The following is a 15,838-nucleotide window of genomic DNA, read 5'->3' on the forward strand; positions in this document are numbered from 1 at the left end:
CACTGCAGTAACTCAACAAGGTTCCTTAGACAGCACCTTCCAAACCCACAACCTCCAAGTCAATCAGCAGCCTGAACAGGAAATATATCGCCGTTCCTTCACTGTCACTGAGTCAACCCAGTGGGAACCCTTCCCTAACAGCACAGTGGGTGTACGTACACCTCAGGGACTGCAGTGGTTCAAGAAGACATCTCACCACCACATTGTGATGGGCAACTAGGGGTGGACAATGAATGCTGGTCTAACCAGTGACACCCCCATCCTGTAAATTAATTTTAAACATTTCCAAGTCAGGGTGGTCAGTGACTTGGAGGGGAACCTCCAGGAGGTGGGGGTTCCCAGGTATCTGCTGCCCTTGTCCTTCTAGATGGTAGTGGTCGTGGGGTTGGAAGGTGCTGTCGAAGGAACCGAGTTGTGGGCAGTCCATAATAGTCACTCACCATTAGAGCTTTATACACAGTTGCTCCTTCAAAACGTTCATTGGGTGTGTGTGGTGACATCTTGCCTCTGTAACCGTCCCCTGCCATGGCGATGGACTGTAAAACACGGGGCACAGGGTCAGAAACAAGCTTCCTCCTGGTAAAATGGCAGATGGGAAAAGCCAACAAACCACTTTGGCACTTACGCTGGCTAACTGGTACAGCTCGTCACACTCCCATCTTGTGATGACGTGATCGAGGAGCACCCGCTGGCTGCCGTTCAGTTGATGCGAGTCGTGGATAAGTTTCACCTGGTCATAGAGTAAAGGTCCTCCTGGAGGGAAAGGTAGAGCTCACAGTGAGGGCAATAAACAGGCTGCACTGGACATCTGCTCAGCCCATCGGCCAGTCCCAGCTGGAGCTAACCCAGACCATTGGCCAATCCCAGGTGGAGCTAACCCAGCCCATTGGCCAATCCCAGGTGGAGCTAACCCAGACCATTGGCCAATCCCAGGTGGAGCTAACCCAGCCCATCAGCCAATCCCAGGTGGAGCTAACCCAACAGAGGCCAATCCCAGGTGGAGCTAACCCAGCCCATTGGCCAATCCCAGGTGGAGCTAACCCAGCCCATTGGCCAATCCCAGGTGGAGCTAACCCAGCCCATCAGCCAATCCCAGGTGGAGCTAACCCAACAGAGGCCTATCCCAGGTGGAGCTAACCCAGCCCATTGGCCAATCCCAGGTGGAGCCAACCCAGACTATCAGCCAATCCCAGGCGGAGCTAACCCAGTCCATCGGCCAATCCCAGGTGGAGCTAACCCAGCCCATCAGCCAATCCCAGGTGGAGCTAACCCAACAGAGGCCAATCCCAGGTGGAGCTAACCCAGCCCATTGGCTAATCCCAGGTGGAGCTAACCCAGCCCATCAGCCAATCCCAGGTGAAGCTAACCCAGCCCATTGGCCAATCCCAGGTGGAGCTAACCCAGCCCATTGGCCAATCCCAGGTGGAGCTAACCCAGACCATTGGCCAATCCCAAGTGGAGCTAACCCAGACCATTGGCCAATCCCAGGTGGAGCTAACCCAGACCATTGGCCAATCCCAGGTGGAGCTAACCCAGACCATTGGCCAATCCCAAGTGGAGCTAACCCAGCCCATCAGCCAATCCCAGGTGGAGCTAACCCAGCCCATCAGCCAATCCCAGCTGGAGATATCCCAGACCATTGGCCAATCCCAGGTGGATCTATCCCAGCCCATCAGCCAATCCCAGGTGGATCTATCCCAGCCCATCAGCCAATCCCAGGTGGAGCTAACCCAGCCCATTGGCCAATCCCAGGTGGAGCTAACCCAACAGACGCCAATCCCAGGTGGAGCTAACCCAGCCCATCAGCCAATCCCAGGTGGAGCTAACCCAGCCCATTGGCCAATCCCAGGTGGAGCTAACCCAGCCCATCAGCCAATCCCAGGTGGAGCTAACCCAGCCCATCAGCCAATCCCAGGTGGAGCTAACCCAGACCATCAGCCAATCCCAGGTGGAGCTAACCCAGCCCATTGGCCAATCCCAGGTGGAGCTAACCCAGACCATCAGCCAATCCCAGGTGGAGCTAACCCAGCCCATCAGCCAATCCCAGGTGGAGCTAACCCAACAGCGGCCAAGACGATTTACCTGACCTGGGATCGCGAGATAAAGTGTGAAGGTGCTATAGGTTAGGACTGAGGGATACGAGGAGGAGGGGTAGATGGGGATTGAGAGATATGAGGAGGGGGACGTGGGGATTGAGGGATACGAGGAGGAGGGGTAGATGGGGATTGAGGGATATGAGGAGGAGGGGTAAGTTAGGATTGAGGGTTAGAGGAGGAGGGCTAGGTGGAGATTGAGGGTTAGAGGATCAGGAGACAGGTAAGGATTGAGGGATACGAGGCGGAGGGGTAGGTGGGGAATGAGGGTTAGAGGAATAGAGGGTAGGTGGGGTTGAGGGGTATGAGGAGGAGGGGTAGGTGGTGATTGAGGGGTGAGGAGGAGGGTAGATAGGGATTGAGGGGTAGGATGTGGTAGTTCCAGCAACAGTCCGGAGGCTTCCAGTCGCACAGGGGGGTTTACAAAGGCAGAGGCTGGTGTACAGACAGGTCTGACCTCTGCTCCCAGGGCCTCACGCTTACACACTATTGGCCAAAGTTCATGCGCTCCCACATGATTGGCCCCAAGCCGGTCACATGGACCATGAGGGCCGCCCCCTTAAAGGGGCCGCACTACCACATCCCTCCCCCATTTAAGTCCATTATTACACTTTACCCAATAACTATGAACAGGTTCTATATAAATGCTAAAAGACATCAGAGGAGAGGGAGAGAGTTCACACAGAGTCAGTCGGTTCGGGAAGCTCGGAGTCCTTCCCGGATCTCCTTAGTCCTCCCACTGACTCCCAGCCTCGGAGGTTGTCGGCACAGACGTCAGTCCTCGACACCCCGTCTGCTCGATCGGGTAACTGGCTCAGCGCCTCTCAACTGCCCAGCTGACGAGGCTGAGTCGGGAATTCCCAGCTCCCTCTGCACAGGGTCATCCACAGGAGTGTGTCGAAACAGTGACGGGACCCCCACCACTCTGAAACGGGCATCGCCCCCCCCCCCCCCCCCCCACCAACCCCGGCTCCCTTGACGATCAATATGTTTTTTGACGTTGTGCCATTTATTTTCGCCATGTGGGTTTCCTCCGGGTGCTCCGGTTTCCCCTCACAGTCCAAAGACCTGATGGGCTGAATGGTCTTGTTCTGCACTGTAGGGATTCTATGATCATGGATTCCATGATGACATGGGCCCGGATCGGGACTCAATGCTCCCGGCTAACCCATCGACTCAGGGGCAAAATTTCAAACTAAGCCCGGCTCACCACCTGGAATTACCTGCTGCCTCTCTGCGTAGTCTGCTCGCTTCTGTGGGAGGCCGGACGGGCCTCCACCCTCCCCGCCAAGCCACCAAATCCAAACACCCTCTATAGACTGGCACTCGGAGTGAACATCACCCAAAATCAAACACATCCAGCCCAAGGAAGGGCCCTCAGTCACCATGGAGACAGGGCCGGGGCCCATGCCGAGGGGTGGGGGCTGGTCAATGGAGGTAGTGATTGACAGGATGGACATCGCTGCATCATTTCTTCAATGGCTTCATCAATTCCTGGCCTGCATGTCGGCATCTGCAGCTGCTGGAAGCGAGGTCCCCTGGCTGGGGGTAGGGCAATGACTCGTCAGCCCCACAGGCCCACCCCATCCAGAGAAGGTGTTGGGCTGAAAAATGAAAATCGCTTATTGTCACAAGTAGGCTTCAAATGAAGTTACTGTGAAAAGCCCCTAGTCGCCACATTCCGGCGCCTGTTCGGGGAGACTGGTACGGGAATTGAACCCACGCTGCTGGCCTGCCTTGGTCTGCTTTCAAAGCCAGCGATTTAGCCCTGTGCTAAACCAGCTCATATGGGGACCAGTAATTGGTTACGGGACGGTCACATGGGCCGCCCGGCCCACACCCTTAAAGGAGCCGTGCTATCTCAGCGGAGGGGGTTGATCTACAACAAAGAAGAAAATGTTCTTTAGTGTCTAAAACCTCCCTGAAAGGGATCTCCGATCAATACTCGGCCATCACTGAATTCAGTCTCCTACCTTCCTGCAGACCTCGGTCAATTTTCTTCCTTGTCTTTTTCCTCTGGCTCATCAGCATCTCCGGCTGTTTCAGAGTTTCCTCCTGACCCAGGAATCGCTTCTTCCTGGAAACAGAGCGGAGTTAGACTCCTAATCACAGAGCCTTTAAACATCACTCCTCAGTCACAATGAAGTTAAACCTTACACCTCACTCACTAGACAGGATACACCCGTCCTCCGCAACACGGCGCGCCCCGCACCCCGGAACACGGCGCACCCCGCACCCCGCACCCCGGAACACGGCGCACCCCGCACCCCGCAACACGGCGCACCCCGCACCCCGGAACACGGCGCACCCCGCACCCCGGAACACGGCGCACCCCGCACCCCGGAACACGGCGCACCCCGCACCCCGCAACACGGCGCACCCCGCACCCCGCAACACGGCGCACCCCGCCGCCCGGCGCGCCCTGGAACACGGCCCGCCCCAGAACACGCCACGCCCCGCCGCACGCCGCACCCCGGAACACGGCCCGCCCGGAACACGGCCCGCCCGGAACACGGCCCGCCCCGGAACACGGCCCGCCCCGCCGCACCCCGCACTCCGGAACACGCCGCGCCCCGCCGCACCCCGGAACACGGCCCGCCCCGGAACACGCCGCGCCCCGCCGCACCCCGCAACACGGCCCGCCCCGGAACACGCCGCACCCCGCACCCCGGAACACAGCCCGCCCTGGAACACGCCGCGCCCCGCCGCGTCCCGCACCCCGCAACACGGCCCGCCCCGGAACACGCCGCACCCCGCACCCCGCAACACGGCCCACCCTGGAACACGCCGCGCCCCGCCGCACCCCGCACCCCGGAACACGGCACGCCCAGGAACACGGCGCACCCCGCCGCGCCCCGCAACACACCGCGCCCCGCAACACGGCACTCTCCGGAACATGGCGCAACACAGCGCACTCTGGAACAAAGCACACTCACGCCGCGCTCTGGAACACCGCACGCTCCGGAGCACAGCGCACCAAAGAATGTAGCATACTCCGGCACACAGAACACTCTGGAACACAGCATAGTCCAGTACACAGCGCACTCAAGCACCTTCCAGGACGCAGCGCACTCCGGGGCCCTGAGCACAAACGGGGCCCTGAGCACAAACGGGGTCCTGCGCACTCCGGGACCCTGCGCACTCCGGGACCCTGCGCACTCCGGGACCCTGCGCACTCCGGGACCCTGCGCACTCCGGGACCCTGCGCACTCCGGGACCCTGCGCACTCCGGGACCCTGCGCACTCCGGGACCCTGCGCACTCCGGGACCCTGCGCACTCCGGGACCCTGCGCACTCCGGGTCCCCGCGCACTCCGGGACCCCGCGCACTCCGGGACCCTGCGCACTCCGGGACCCTGCGCACTCCGGGACGCCGCGCACTCCGGGACCCCGCGCACTCCGGGACCCCGCGCACTCCGGGACGCTGCGCACTCCGGGACCCTGCGCACTCCGGGACCCTGCGCACTCCGGGACCCTGCGCACTCCGGGACCCCGCGCACTCCGGGACCCCGTGCACTCCGGGACGCTGCGCACTCCGGGACCCTGCGCACTCCGGGACGCTGCGCACTCCGGGACCCCGCGCACTCCGGGACGCCGCGCACTCCGGGACCCTGCGCACTCCGGGACCCTGCGCACTCCGGGACCCTGCGCACTCCGGGACCCTGCGCACTCCGGGACGCTGCGCACTCCGGGACGCTGCGCACTCCGGGACCCCGCGCACTCCGGGACGCTGCGCACTCCGGGACGCCGCGCACTCCGGGACCCCGCGCACTCCGGGACCCCGCGCACTCCGGGACCCCGCGCACTCCGGGACCCTGCGCACTCCGGGACGCTGCGCACTCCGGGACGCTGCGCACTCCGGGACGCTGCGCACTCCGGGACCCCGCGCACTCCGGGACCCCGCGCACTCCGGGACGCTGCGCACTCCGGGACCCCGCGCACTCCGGGACGCCGCGCACTCCGGGACCCTGCGCACTCCGGGACGCCGCGCACTCCGGGACGCTGCGCACTCCGGGACGCTGCGCACTCCGGGACGCTGCGCACTCCGGGACCCCGCGCACTCCGGGACCCCCGCGCACTCCGGGACGCTGCGCACTCCGGGACCCCGCGCACTCCGGGACGCTGCGCACTCCGGGACCCCGCGCACTCCGGGACCCCGCGCACTCCGGGACCCCGCGCACTCCGGGACCCCGCGCACTCCGGGACGCCGCGCACTCCGGGACGCTGCGCACTCCGGGACGCTGCGCACTCCGGGACCCCGCGCACTCCGGGACCCCGCGCACTCCGGGACCCCGCGCACTCCGGGACCCCGCGCACTCCGGGACGCTGCGCACTCCGGGACCCTGCGCACTCCGGGACGCTGCGCACTCCGGGACCCTGTGCACTCCGGGACGCTGCGCACTCCGGGACCCTGCGCACTCCGGGACCCTGCGCACTCCGGGACCCTGCGCACTCCGGGACCCTGTGCACTCCGGGACGCTGCGCACTCCGGGACCCCGCGCACTCCGGGACCCCGCGCACTCCGGGACCCCGCGCACTCCGGGACGCCGCGCACTCCGGGACGCCGCGCACTCCGGGACCCCGCGCACTCCGGGACCCCGCGCACTCCGGGACGCTGCGCACTCCGGGACCCCGGGCACTCCGGGACCCCGCGCACTCCGGGACGCCGCGCACTCCGGGACCCTGCGCACTCCGGGACGCTGCGCACTCCGGGACGCTGCGCACTCCGGGACCCCGGGCACTCCGGGACCCCGGGCACTCCGGGACCCCGGGCACTCCGGGACCCCGGGCACTCCGGGACCCCGGGCACTCCGGGACCCCGGGCACTCCGGGACCCCGGGCACTCCGGGACGCTGCGCACTCCGGGACCCTGCGCACTCCGGGACGCTGCGCACTCCGGGACGCTGCGCACTCCGGGACCCCGCGCACTCCGGGACGCTGCGCACTACCACGATAATGACCAGGAGCTGGATTCTCCGTCCCGCTGCGGCACATTTCTGTTGCTCCCCGCCGGCGGGATGCTCTGTTTCGCCGGCTGGTCAATGGGGTTTCCCCTGTGGGGCAGCCCCACACCGTCGGGAACACGGCGCACCCCGCACCCCGGAACACGGCGCACCCCGCACCCCGCAACACGGCGCACCCCGCACCCCGCAACACGGCGCACCCCGCCGCCCGGCGCGCCCTGGAACACGGCCCGCCCCAGAACACGCCACGCCCCGCCGCACGCCGCACCCCGGAACACGGCCCGCCCGGAACACGGCCCGCCCGGAACACGGCCCGCCCGGAACACGGCCCGCCCTGGAACACGGCCCGCCCTGGAACACGGCCCGCCCCAGAACAAGCCACGCCCCGCCGCACGCCGCACTCCGGAACACGCCGCGCCCCGCTGCGCCCCGGAACACGGCCCGCCCCGGAACACGGCCCGCCCCACAACACGGCCCGCACGAAACACGCCGCACCCCGGAACACGGCCCGCCCCGCCGCGTCCCGCACCCCGCAACACGGCCCGCCCCGGAACACGCCGCACCCCGGAACACGGCCCGCCACGCCGCGTCCCGCACCCCGCAACACGGCCCGCCCCGGAACACGCCGCGCCCCGCCGCACCCCACAACACGCCGCACCCCGCCGCACCCCGCAACACGCCGCACCCCGCCGCACCCCGGAACACGGCCCGCCCCGCAACACGCCGCACCCCGCAACACGCCGCGCCCCGCCGCACCCCGGAACACGGCCCGCCCCGGAACACGCCGCGCCCCGCCGCACCCCGGAACACAGCCCGCCCTGGAACACGCCGCGCCCCGCCGCACCCCGCAACACGGCCCGCCCCGGAACACGCCGCGCCCCGCCGCACCCCGGAACACGGCCCGCCCCGGAACACGCCGCGCCCCGCCGCACCCCGCAACACGCCGCACCCCGCCGCACCCCGCACCCCGCCGCACCCCGGAACACGGCCCGCCCCGCAACACGCCGCACCCCGGAACACGGCCCGCCCCGGAACACGCCGCGCCCCGCCGCACCCCGCAACACGCCGCACCCCGCCGCACCCCGCAACACGCCGCGCCCCGCCGCACCCCGGAACACGGCCCGCCCCGGAACACGCCGCGCCCCGCCGCACCCCGGAACACAGCCCGCCCTGGAACACGCCGCGCCCCGCCGCACCCCGGAACACAGCCCGCCCTGGAACACGCCGCGCCCCGCCGCACCCCGGAACACAGCCCGCCCTGGAACACGCCGCGCCACGCCGCACCCCGGAACACAGCCCGCCCTGGAACACGCCGCGCCACGCCGCACCCCGGAACACGGCCCGCCCCGGAACACGCCGCGCCCCGCCGCGTCCCGCACCCCGCAACACGGCCCGCCCCGGAACACGCCGCGCCCCGCCGCACCCCGCACCCCGGAACACGGCCCGCCCCGGAACACGCCGCACCCCGCACCCCGGAACACAGCCCGCCCTGGAACACGCCGCGCCCCGCCGCACCCCGGAACACAGCCCGCCCTGGAACACGCCGCGCCCCGCACCCCGGAACACAGCCCGCCCTGGAACACGCCGCGCCCCGCCGCACCCCGGAACACAGCCCGCCCTGGAACACGCCGCACCCCGCCGCACCCCGGAACACAGCCCGCCCTGGAACACGCCGCACCCCGCCGCACCCCGCACACCGGAACACAGCCCGCCCTGGAACACGCCGCGCCCCGCCGCACCCCGGAACACAGCCCGCCCTGGAACACGCCGCGCCCCGCCGCACCCCGGAACACAGCCCGCCCTGGAACACGCCGCGCCCCGCCGCACCCCGGAACACGGCCCGCCCCGGAACACGCCGCGCCCCGCCGCACCCCGCACCCCGCAACACGGCCCGCCCCGGAACACGCCGCACCCCGCACCCCGGAACACAGCCCGCCCTGGAACACGCCGCGCCCCGCCGCGTCCCGCACCCCGCAACACGGCCCGCCCCGGAACACGCCGCACCCCGCACCCCGCAACACGGCCCACCCTGGAACACGCCGCGCCCCGCCGCACCCCGCACCCCGGAACACGGCACGCCCAGGAACACGGCACGCCCAGGAACACGGCACGCCCAGGAACACGGCTCGCCCCGGAACACGGCACGCCCAGGAACACGGCGCACCCCGCCGCGCCCCGCAACACACCGCGCCCCGCAACACGGCACTCTCCGGAACATGGCGCAACACAGCGCACTCTGGAACAAAGCACACTCACGCCGCGCTCTGGAACACCGCACGCTCCGGAGCACAGCGCACCAAAGAATGTAGCATACTCCGGCACACAGAACACTCTGGAACACAGCATAGTCCAGTACACAGCGCACTCAAGCACCTTCCGGGACGCAGCGCACTCCGGGGCCCTGAGCACAAACGGGGTCCCGCGCACTCCGGGACCCCGCGCACTCCGGGACCCCGCGCACTCCGGGACCCCGCGCACTCCGGGACCCCGCGCACTCCGGGACCCCGCGCACTCCGGGACCCCGCGCACTCCGGGACCCCGCGCACTCCGGGACCCCGCGCACTCCGGGACCCCGCGCACTCCGGGACCCCGCGCACTCCGGGACCCCGCGCACTCCGGGACCCCGCGCACTCCGGGACCCCGCGCACTCCGGGACCCCGCGCACTCCGGGACCCCGCGCACTCCGGGACCCCGCGCACTCCGGGACCCCGCGCACTCCGGGACCCCGCGCACTCCGGGACCCCGCGCACTCCGGGACCCCGCGCACTCCGGGACCCCGCGCACTCCGGGACCCCGCGCACTCCGGGACCCCGCGCACTCCGGGACCCCGCGCACTCCGGGACCCCGCGCACTCCGGGACCCCGCGCACTCCGGGACCCCGCGCACTCCGGGACCCCGCGCACTCCGGGACCCCGCGCACTCCGGGACCCCGCGCACTCCGGGACCCCGCGCACTCCGGGACCCCGCGCACTCCGGGACCCCGCGCACTCCGGGACCCCGCGCACTCGGGGACCCCGCGCACTCGGGGACCCCGCGCACTCGGGGACCCCGCGCACTCGGGGACCCCGCGCACTCGGGGACCCCGCGCACTCGGGGACCCCGCGCACTCGGGGACCCCGCGCACTCGGGGACCCCGCGCACTCGGGGACCCCGCGCACTCGGGGACCCCGCGCACTCGGGGACCCCGCGCACTCGGGGACCCCGCGCACTCGGGGACCCCGCGCACTCGGGGACCCCGCGCACTCGGGGACCCCGCGCACTCGGGGACCCCGCGCACTCGGGGACCCCGCGCACTCGGGGACCCCGCGCACTCGGGGACCCCGCGCACTCGGGGACCCCGCGCACTCGGGGACCCCGCGCACTCGGGGACCCCGCGCACTCGGGGACCCCGCGCACTCGGGGACCCCGCGCACTCGGGGACCCCGCGCACTCGGGGACCCCGCGCACTCGGGGACCCCGCGCACTCGGGGACCCCGCGCACTCGGGGACCCCGCGCACTCGGGGACCCCGCGCACTCGGGGACCCCGCGCACTCGGGGACCCCGCGCACTCGGGGACCCCGCGCACTCGGGGACCCCGCGCACTCGGGGACCCCGCGCACTCGGGGACCCCGCGCACTCGGGGACCCCGCGCACTCGGGGACCCCGCGCACTCGGGGACCCCGCGCACTCGGGGACCCCGCGCACTCGGGGACCCCGCGCACTCGGGGACCCCGCGCACTCGGGGACCCCGCGCACTCGGGGACCCCGCGCACTCGGGGACCCCGCGCACTCGGGGACCCCGCGCACTCGGGGACCCCGCGCACTCGGGGACCCCGCGCACTCGGGGACCCCGCGCACTCGGGGACCCCCGCGCACTCGGGGACCCCGCGCACTCGGGGACCCCGCGCACTCGGGGACCCCGCGCACTCGGGGACCCCGCGCACTCGGGGACCCCGCGCACTCGGGGACCCCGCGCACTCGGGGACCCCGCGCACTCGGGGACCCCGCGCACTCGGGGACCCCGCGCACTCGGGGACCCCGCGCACTCGGGGACCCCGCGCACTCGGGGACCCCGCGCACTCGGGGACCCCGCGCACTCGGGGACCCCGCGCACTCGGGGACCCCGCGCACTCGGGGACCCCGCGCACTCGGGGACCCCGCGCACTCGGGGACCCCGCGCACTCGGGGACCCCGCGCACTCGGGGACCCCGCGCACTCGGGGACCCCGCGCACTCGGGGACCCCGCGCACTCGGGGACCCCGCGCACTCGGGGACCCCGCGCACTCGGGGACCCCGCGCACTCGGGGACCCCGCGCACTCGGGGACCCCGCGCACTCGGGGACCCCGCGCACTCGGGGACCCCGCGCACTCGGGGACCCCGCGCACTCGGGGACCCCGCGCACTCGGGGACCCCGCGCACTCGGGGACCCCGCGCACTCGGGGACCCCGCGCACTCGGGGACCCCGCGCACTCGGGGACCCCGCGCACTCGGGGACCCCGCGCACTCGGGGACCCCGCGCACTCGGGGACCCCGCGCACTCGGGGACCCCGCGCACTCGGGGACCCCGCGCACTCGGGGACCCCGCGCACTCCGGGACCCCGCGCACTCCGGGACCCCGCGCACTCCGGGACGCTGCGCACTCGGGGACGCTGCGCACTCCGGGACGCTGCGCACTCCGGGACCCCGCGCACTCCGGGACGCTGCGCACTCGGGGACACAGCGCACTCGGGGACCCCGCGCACTCCGGGACGCTGCGCACTCCGGGACGCTGCGCACTCCGGGACGCTGCGCACTCCGGGACCCCGGGCACTCCGGGACCCCGCGCACTCCGGGACGCTGCGCACTCCGGGACGCTGCGCACTACCACGATAATGACCAGGAGCTGGATTCTCCGTCCCGCTGCGGCACATTTCTGTTGCTCCCCGCCGGCGGGATGCTCTGTTTCGCCGGCTGGTCAATGGGGTTTCCCCTGTGGGGCAGCCCCACACCGTCGGGAAACCCTCGGGCTACCGGCAAAACGGGGCAGCCCGCCAGCGGAGAATCCCGCCCCTGGTTCTCACGGAGACGGGGATAACTTTAGTCGTAATCATCAACAGCTTTAATGCATTGAGGAGGTCACATGGTCCTTCAATAATAAGTAATGAAACTAAGTTTCACACCAACAATATTGAGAACGTGTGATAGGGTAGATTGTAAGGATTGTCTCAACGGTGGAGAATAGAGATGGAGAATTTAGGGAGAAAATTCCAAACCTTGGCACCCAGGTGGCTGAATAAACGAACATCAACAACGGAGCAAAGAAAATCGAGATGTGCAGAAGGTCAGTGGTGGGGGGAGTGCCAGGAACCAGAATGTTGAGGGACTGGGATGACACGGTGGCACAGTGGTTAGCACTGTTACCTCACTGCGCCAGGGACCCGGGTTAAATTCCAGCCTTGGATGACTGTGCAGAGTCTGCACATCCTCCCCGTGTCTGCGTGGGTTTCCTCCGGGTGCTCCGGTTTCCTCCCACAGTCCAAAGATGTGCAGGTTAGGTGGGGTTACAGGGATAGGCCGGGGAGTAGGCCTGGGTCAGGTGCTCTTTCAGAGGGTTGGTGCAGACTCGATGGGCTGAATGGCCTCCTTCTGCACTGTAGGGGTTCTATGGGATGTTAACCGATTAAATAGATAAATCTGAGCAGCGAGTAGAACAAACAGGAAGCAGAAAACCCACAACAACAAATCAGCAAAATTTCACAAAAAACTCGGACAGCAGCAGCCAAATTCGTCGTCACATTTTAACTGAAAATATATCATCTGGAATTGTGGGAATTTAAACCGTCTCCAGAAAGTCTGCAGTAATGACAATATATTTATCAAATAATTTAAAAGGAATATTTGGAGTTTGTCACCTGTCAGAATGACTGTGATTTTCCGAAATTGCCCCAGGTCCAGATCCGGTCCAGCTCAGCTACAAACACAGAGACAAACACCTTAATATGATTACTGATCACGGAAAAGTTATTCCCATTGTACATTCAATGTTCAATCTGGCGGTAACTTTGACCCAAAGGCATGGTTTTTTAGGACAGTTAATTGGCTGATATCGGGTTTGGGGAGGCGGACAAGGTCCCACGGGTAGGACGAACTTATTCGGAATGAGCTTTGCTCAATTTCACAAATTATTGGGCGGCGAGTATTGCTACGGAGGGGAAGTCGGTCTGGGGTCAGGTGGAGGCAGCGTCGCGGAGGGGAACGGGTTTGAAAGCGTTGTTGTTTTTGCCTCTGCCGTTCTCCGCAGTCCAGGCGCTCCGCAGGCCAAGTGGAAGTGTCGGCGGTAAAGGTGTGGGGTCAGTGCAGGCAGCGTTTTGCTTTACTCTGTATCTAACCCCGTGCTGTACCTGTCCTGGGAGTGTTTGATGGGGACAGTGTAGAGGGAGCTTTACTCTGTATCTAACCCCGTGCTGTACCTGTCCTGGGAGTGTTAGATGGGGACAGTGTAGAGGGAGCTTTACTCTGTATCTAACCCCGTGCTGTACCTGTCCTGGGAGTGTTTGATGGGGACAGTGTAGAGGGAGCTTTACTCTGTATCTAACCCCGTGCTGTACCTGTCCTGGGAGTGTTTGATGGGGACAGTGTTGAGGGAGCTTTACTCTGTATCTAACCCCGTGCTGTACCTGTCCTGGGAGTGTTTGATAGAGACAGTGTAGAGGGAGCTTTACTCTGTATCTAACCCCGTGCTGTACCTGTCCTGGGAGTGTTTGATGGGGACAGTGTAGAGGGAGCTTTACTCTGTATCTAACCCCGTGCTGTACCTGTCCTGGGAGTGTTAGATGGGGACAGTGTAGAGGGAGCTTTACTCTGTATCTAACCCCGTGCTGTACCTGTCCTGGGAGTGTTTGATAGAGACAGTGTAGAGGGAGCTTTACTCTGTATCTAACCCCGTGCTGTACCTGTCCTGGGAGTGTTTGATGGGGACAGTGTAGAGGGAGCTTTACTCTGTATCTAACCCCGTGCTGTACCTGTCCTGGGAGTGTTTGATGGGGACAGTGTTGAGGGAGCTTTACTCTGTATCTAACCCCGTGCTGTACCTGTCCTGGGAGTGTTTGATAGAGACAGTGTAGAGGGAGCTTTACTCTGTATCTAACCCCGTGCTGTACCTGTCCTGGGAGTGTTTGATGGGGACAGTGTAGAGGGAGCTTTACTCTGTATCTAACCCCGTGATGTACCTGTCCTGGGAGTGTTTGATGGGGACAGTGTAGAGGGAGCTTTACTCTGTATCTAACCCCGTGATGTACCTGTCCTGGGAGTGTTTGATGGGGACAGTGTAGAGGGAGCTTTACTCTGTATCTAACCCATGCTGTACCTGTCCTGGGAGTGTTTGATGGGGACAGTGTAGAGGGAGCTTTACTCTGTATCTAACCCCGTGCTGTACCTGTCCTGGGAGTGTTTGATGGGGAGAGTGTAGAAGGAGCTTTACTCTGTATCTAACCCCATGCTGTACCTGTCCTGGGAGTGTTTGATGGGGACAGTGTAGAGGGAGCTTTACTCTGTATCTAACCCCATGCTGTACCTGTCCTGGGAGTGTTTGATGGGGACAGTGTAGAGGGAGCTTTACTCTGTATCTAACCCTGTGCTGTACCTGTCCTGGGAGTGTTTGATGGGGACAGTGTAGAGGGAGCTTTACTCTGTATCTAACCCCAGGCTGTACCTGTCCTGGGAGTGGTTGATGGTGACAGTGTAGAGGGAGCTTTACTCTGTATCTAACCCCGTGCTGTACCTGTCCTGGGAGTGTTTGATGGGGACAGTGTAGTGGGAGCTTTACTCTGTATCTAACCCTGTGCTGTACCTGTCCCGGGAGTGTTTGATGGGGACAGTGTAGAGGGAGCTTTACTCTGTATCTACAGGTACAGCACGGAGTTAGATACAGAGTAAAGCTCCCTTCACACGGTCTCCATCAAACACTCCCAGGACAAGTACAGCACAGGGTTAGATACAGAGTAAAGCTGCCTCACACTGTCCCCATCAAACACTCCCAGAACAGGTACAGCACGGGGTTAGATACAGAGTAAAGCACCCTCTACACTGTCCCCATCAAACACTCCCAGGACAGGTACAGCACGGGGTTAGATACAGAGTAAAGCTCCCTCTACTCTGTCCCCATCAAACACTCCCAGGACAGGTACAGCACGGATTAGATACAGAGTAAAGCTCCCTCTACTCTGTCCCCATCAAACACTCCCAGGACAGGTACAGCACGGTGCTAGATCCAGAGTAAAACTGCCTCACACTGTTCCCATCAAACACTCCCAGGACAGGTACAGCATGGGGTTAGATACAGAGTAAACCTCCCTGTACACTGTCCCCATCAAACACTCCCAGGACAAGTCCCGTACGGGGATAAATACAGAGTAAAGCTCCCTCTACACTGTCCCCATCAAACACTCCCAGGACAGGTACAGCACGAGGTTAGATACAGAGTAAAGCTCCCTCTACTCCCCATCAAACACTCCCAGGACAGGTACAGCACGGGGTTAGATACAAAGTAAAGCTCCCTCTACACTGTCCCCATCAAACACTCCCAGGACAGGTACAGCACGGGGTTAGATACAGAGTAAAGCTCCCTCTACTCCCCATCAAACACTCCCAGGACAGGAACAGCACGGGGTTAGATACAGAGTAAAGCTCCCTCTACTCCCCATCAAACACTCCCAGGACAGGAACAGCACGGGGTTAGATACAAAGTAAAGCTCCCTCTACACTGTCCCCATCAAACACTCCCAGGACAGGTACAGCACGGGGTTAGATACAGAGTAAACCTC

At 65.6% G+C, this 15,838-nt stretch overlaps 1 protein-coding gene across 2 annotated transcripts in view; it reads right to left on the reverse strand.

The window, feature by feature from the left end:
• Positions 1–15,838, reverse strand: part of p3h2 (prolyl 3-hydroxylase 2) — a 290,038-nt gene that overhangs the window by 41,926 nt on the left and 232,274 nt on the right. For both annotated transcript variants that reach the window (XM_072473639.1, XM_072473641.1), the window contains exons 7-10: positions 12,929–12,987; positions 4,067–4,170; positions 626–753; positions 441–536 (exon numbers count right to left, since the gene is read on the reverse strand). In XM_072473639.1, the coding sequence (XP_072329740.1) occupies positions 441–536; positions 626–753; positions 4,067–4,170; positions 12,929–12,987 (387 nt within the window). The remainder of the gene's footprint in view (positions 1–440; positions 537–625; positions 754–4,066; positions 4,171–12,928; positions 12,988–15,838) is intronic.

This window comes from Scyliorhinus torazame, chromosome 14 (genome assembly GCF_047496885.1).
Source record: "Scyliorhinus torazame isolate Kashiwa2021f chromosome 14, sScyTor2.1, whole genome shotgun sequence".
In the NCBI taxonomy this organism is placed as follows: domain Eukaryota; kingdom Metazoa; phylum Chordata; class Chondrichthyes; order Carcharhiniformes; family Scyliorhinidae; genus Scyliorhinus; species Scyliorhinus torazame.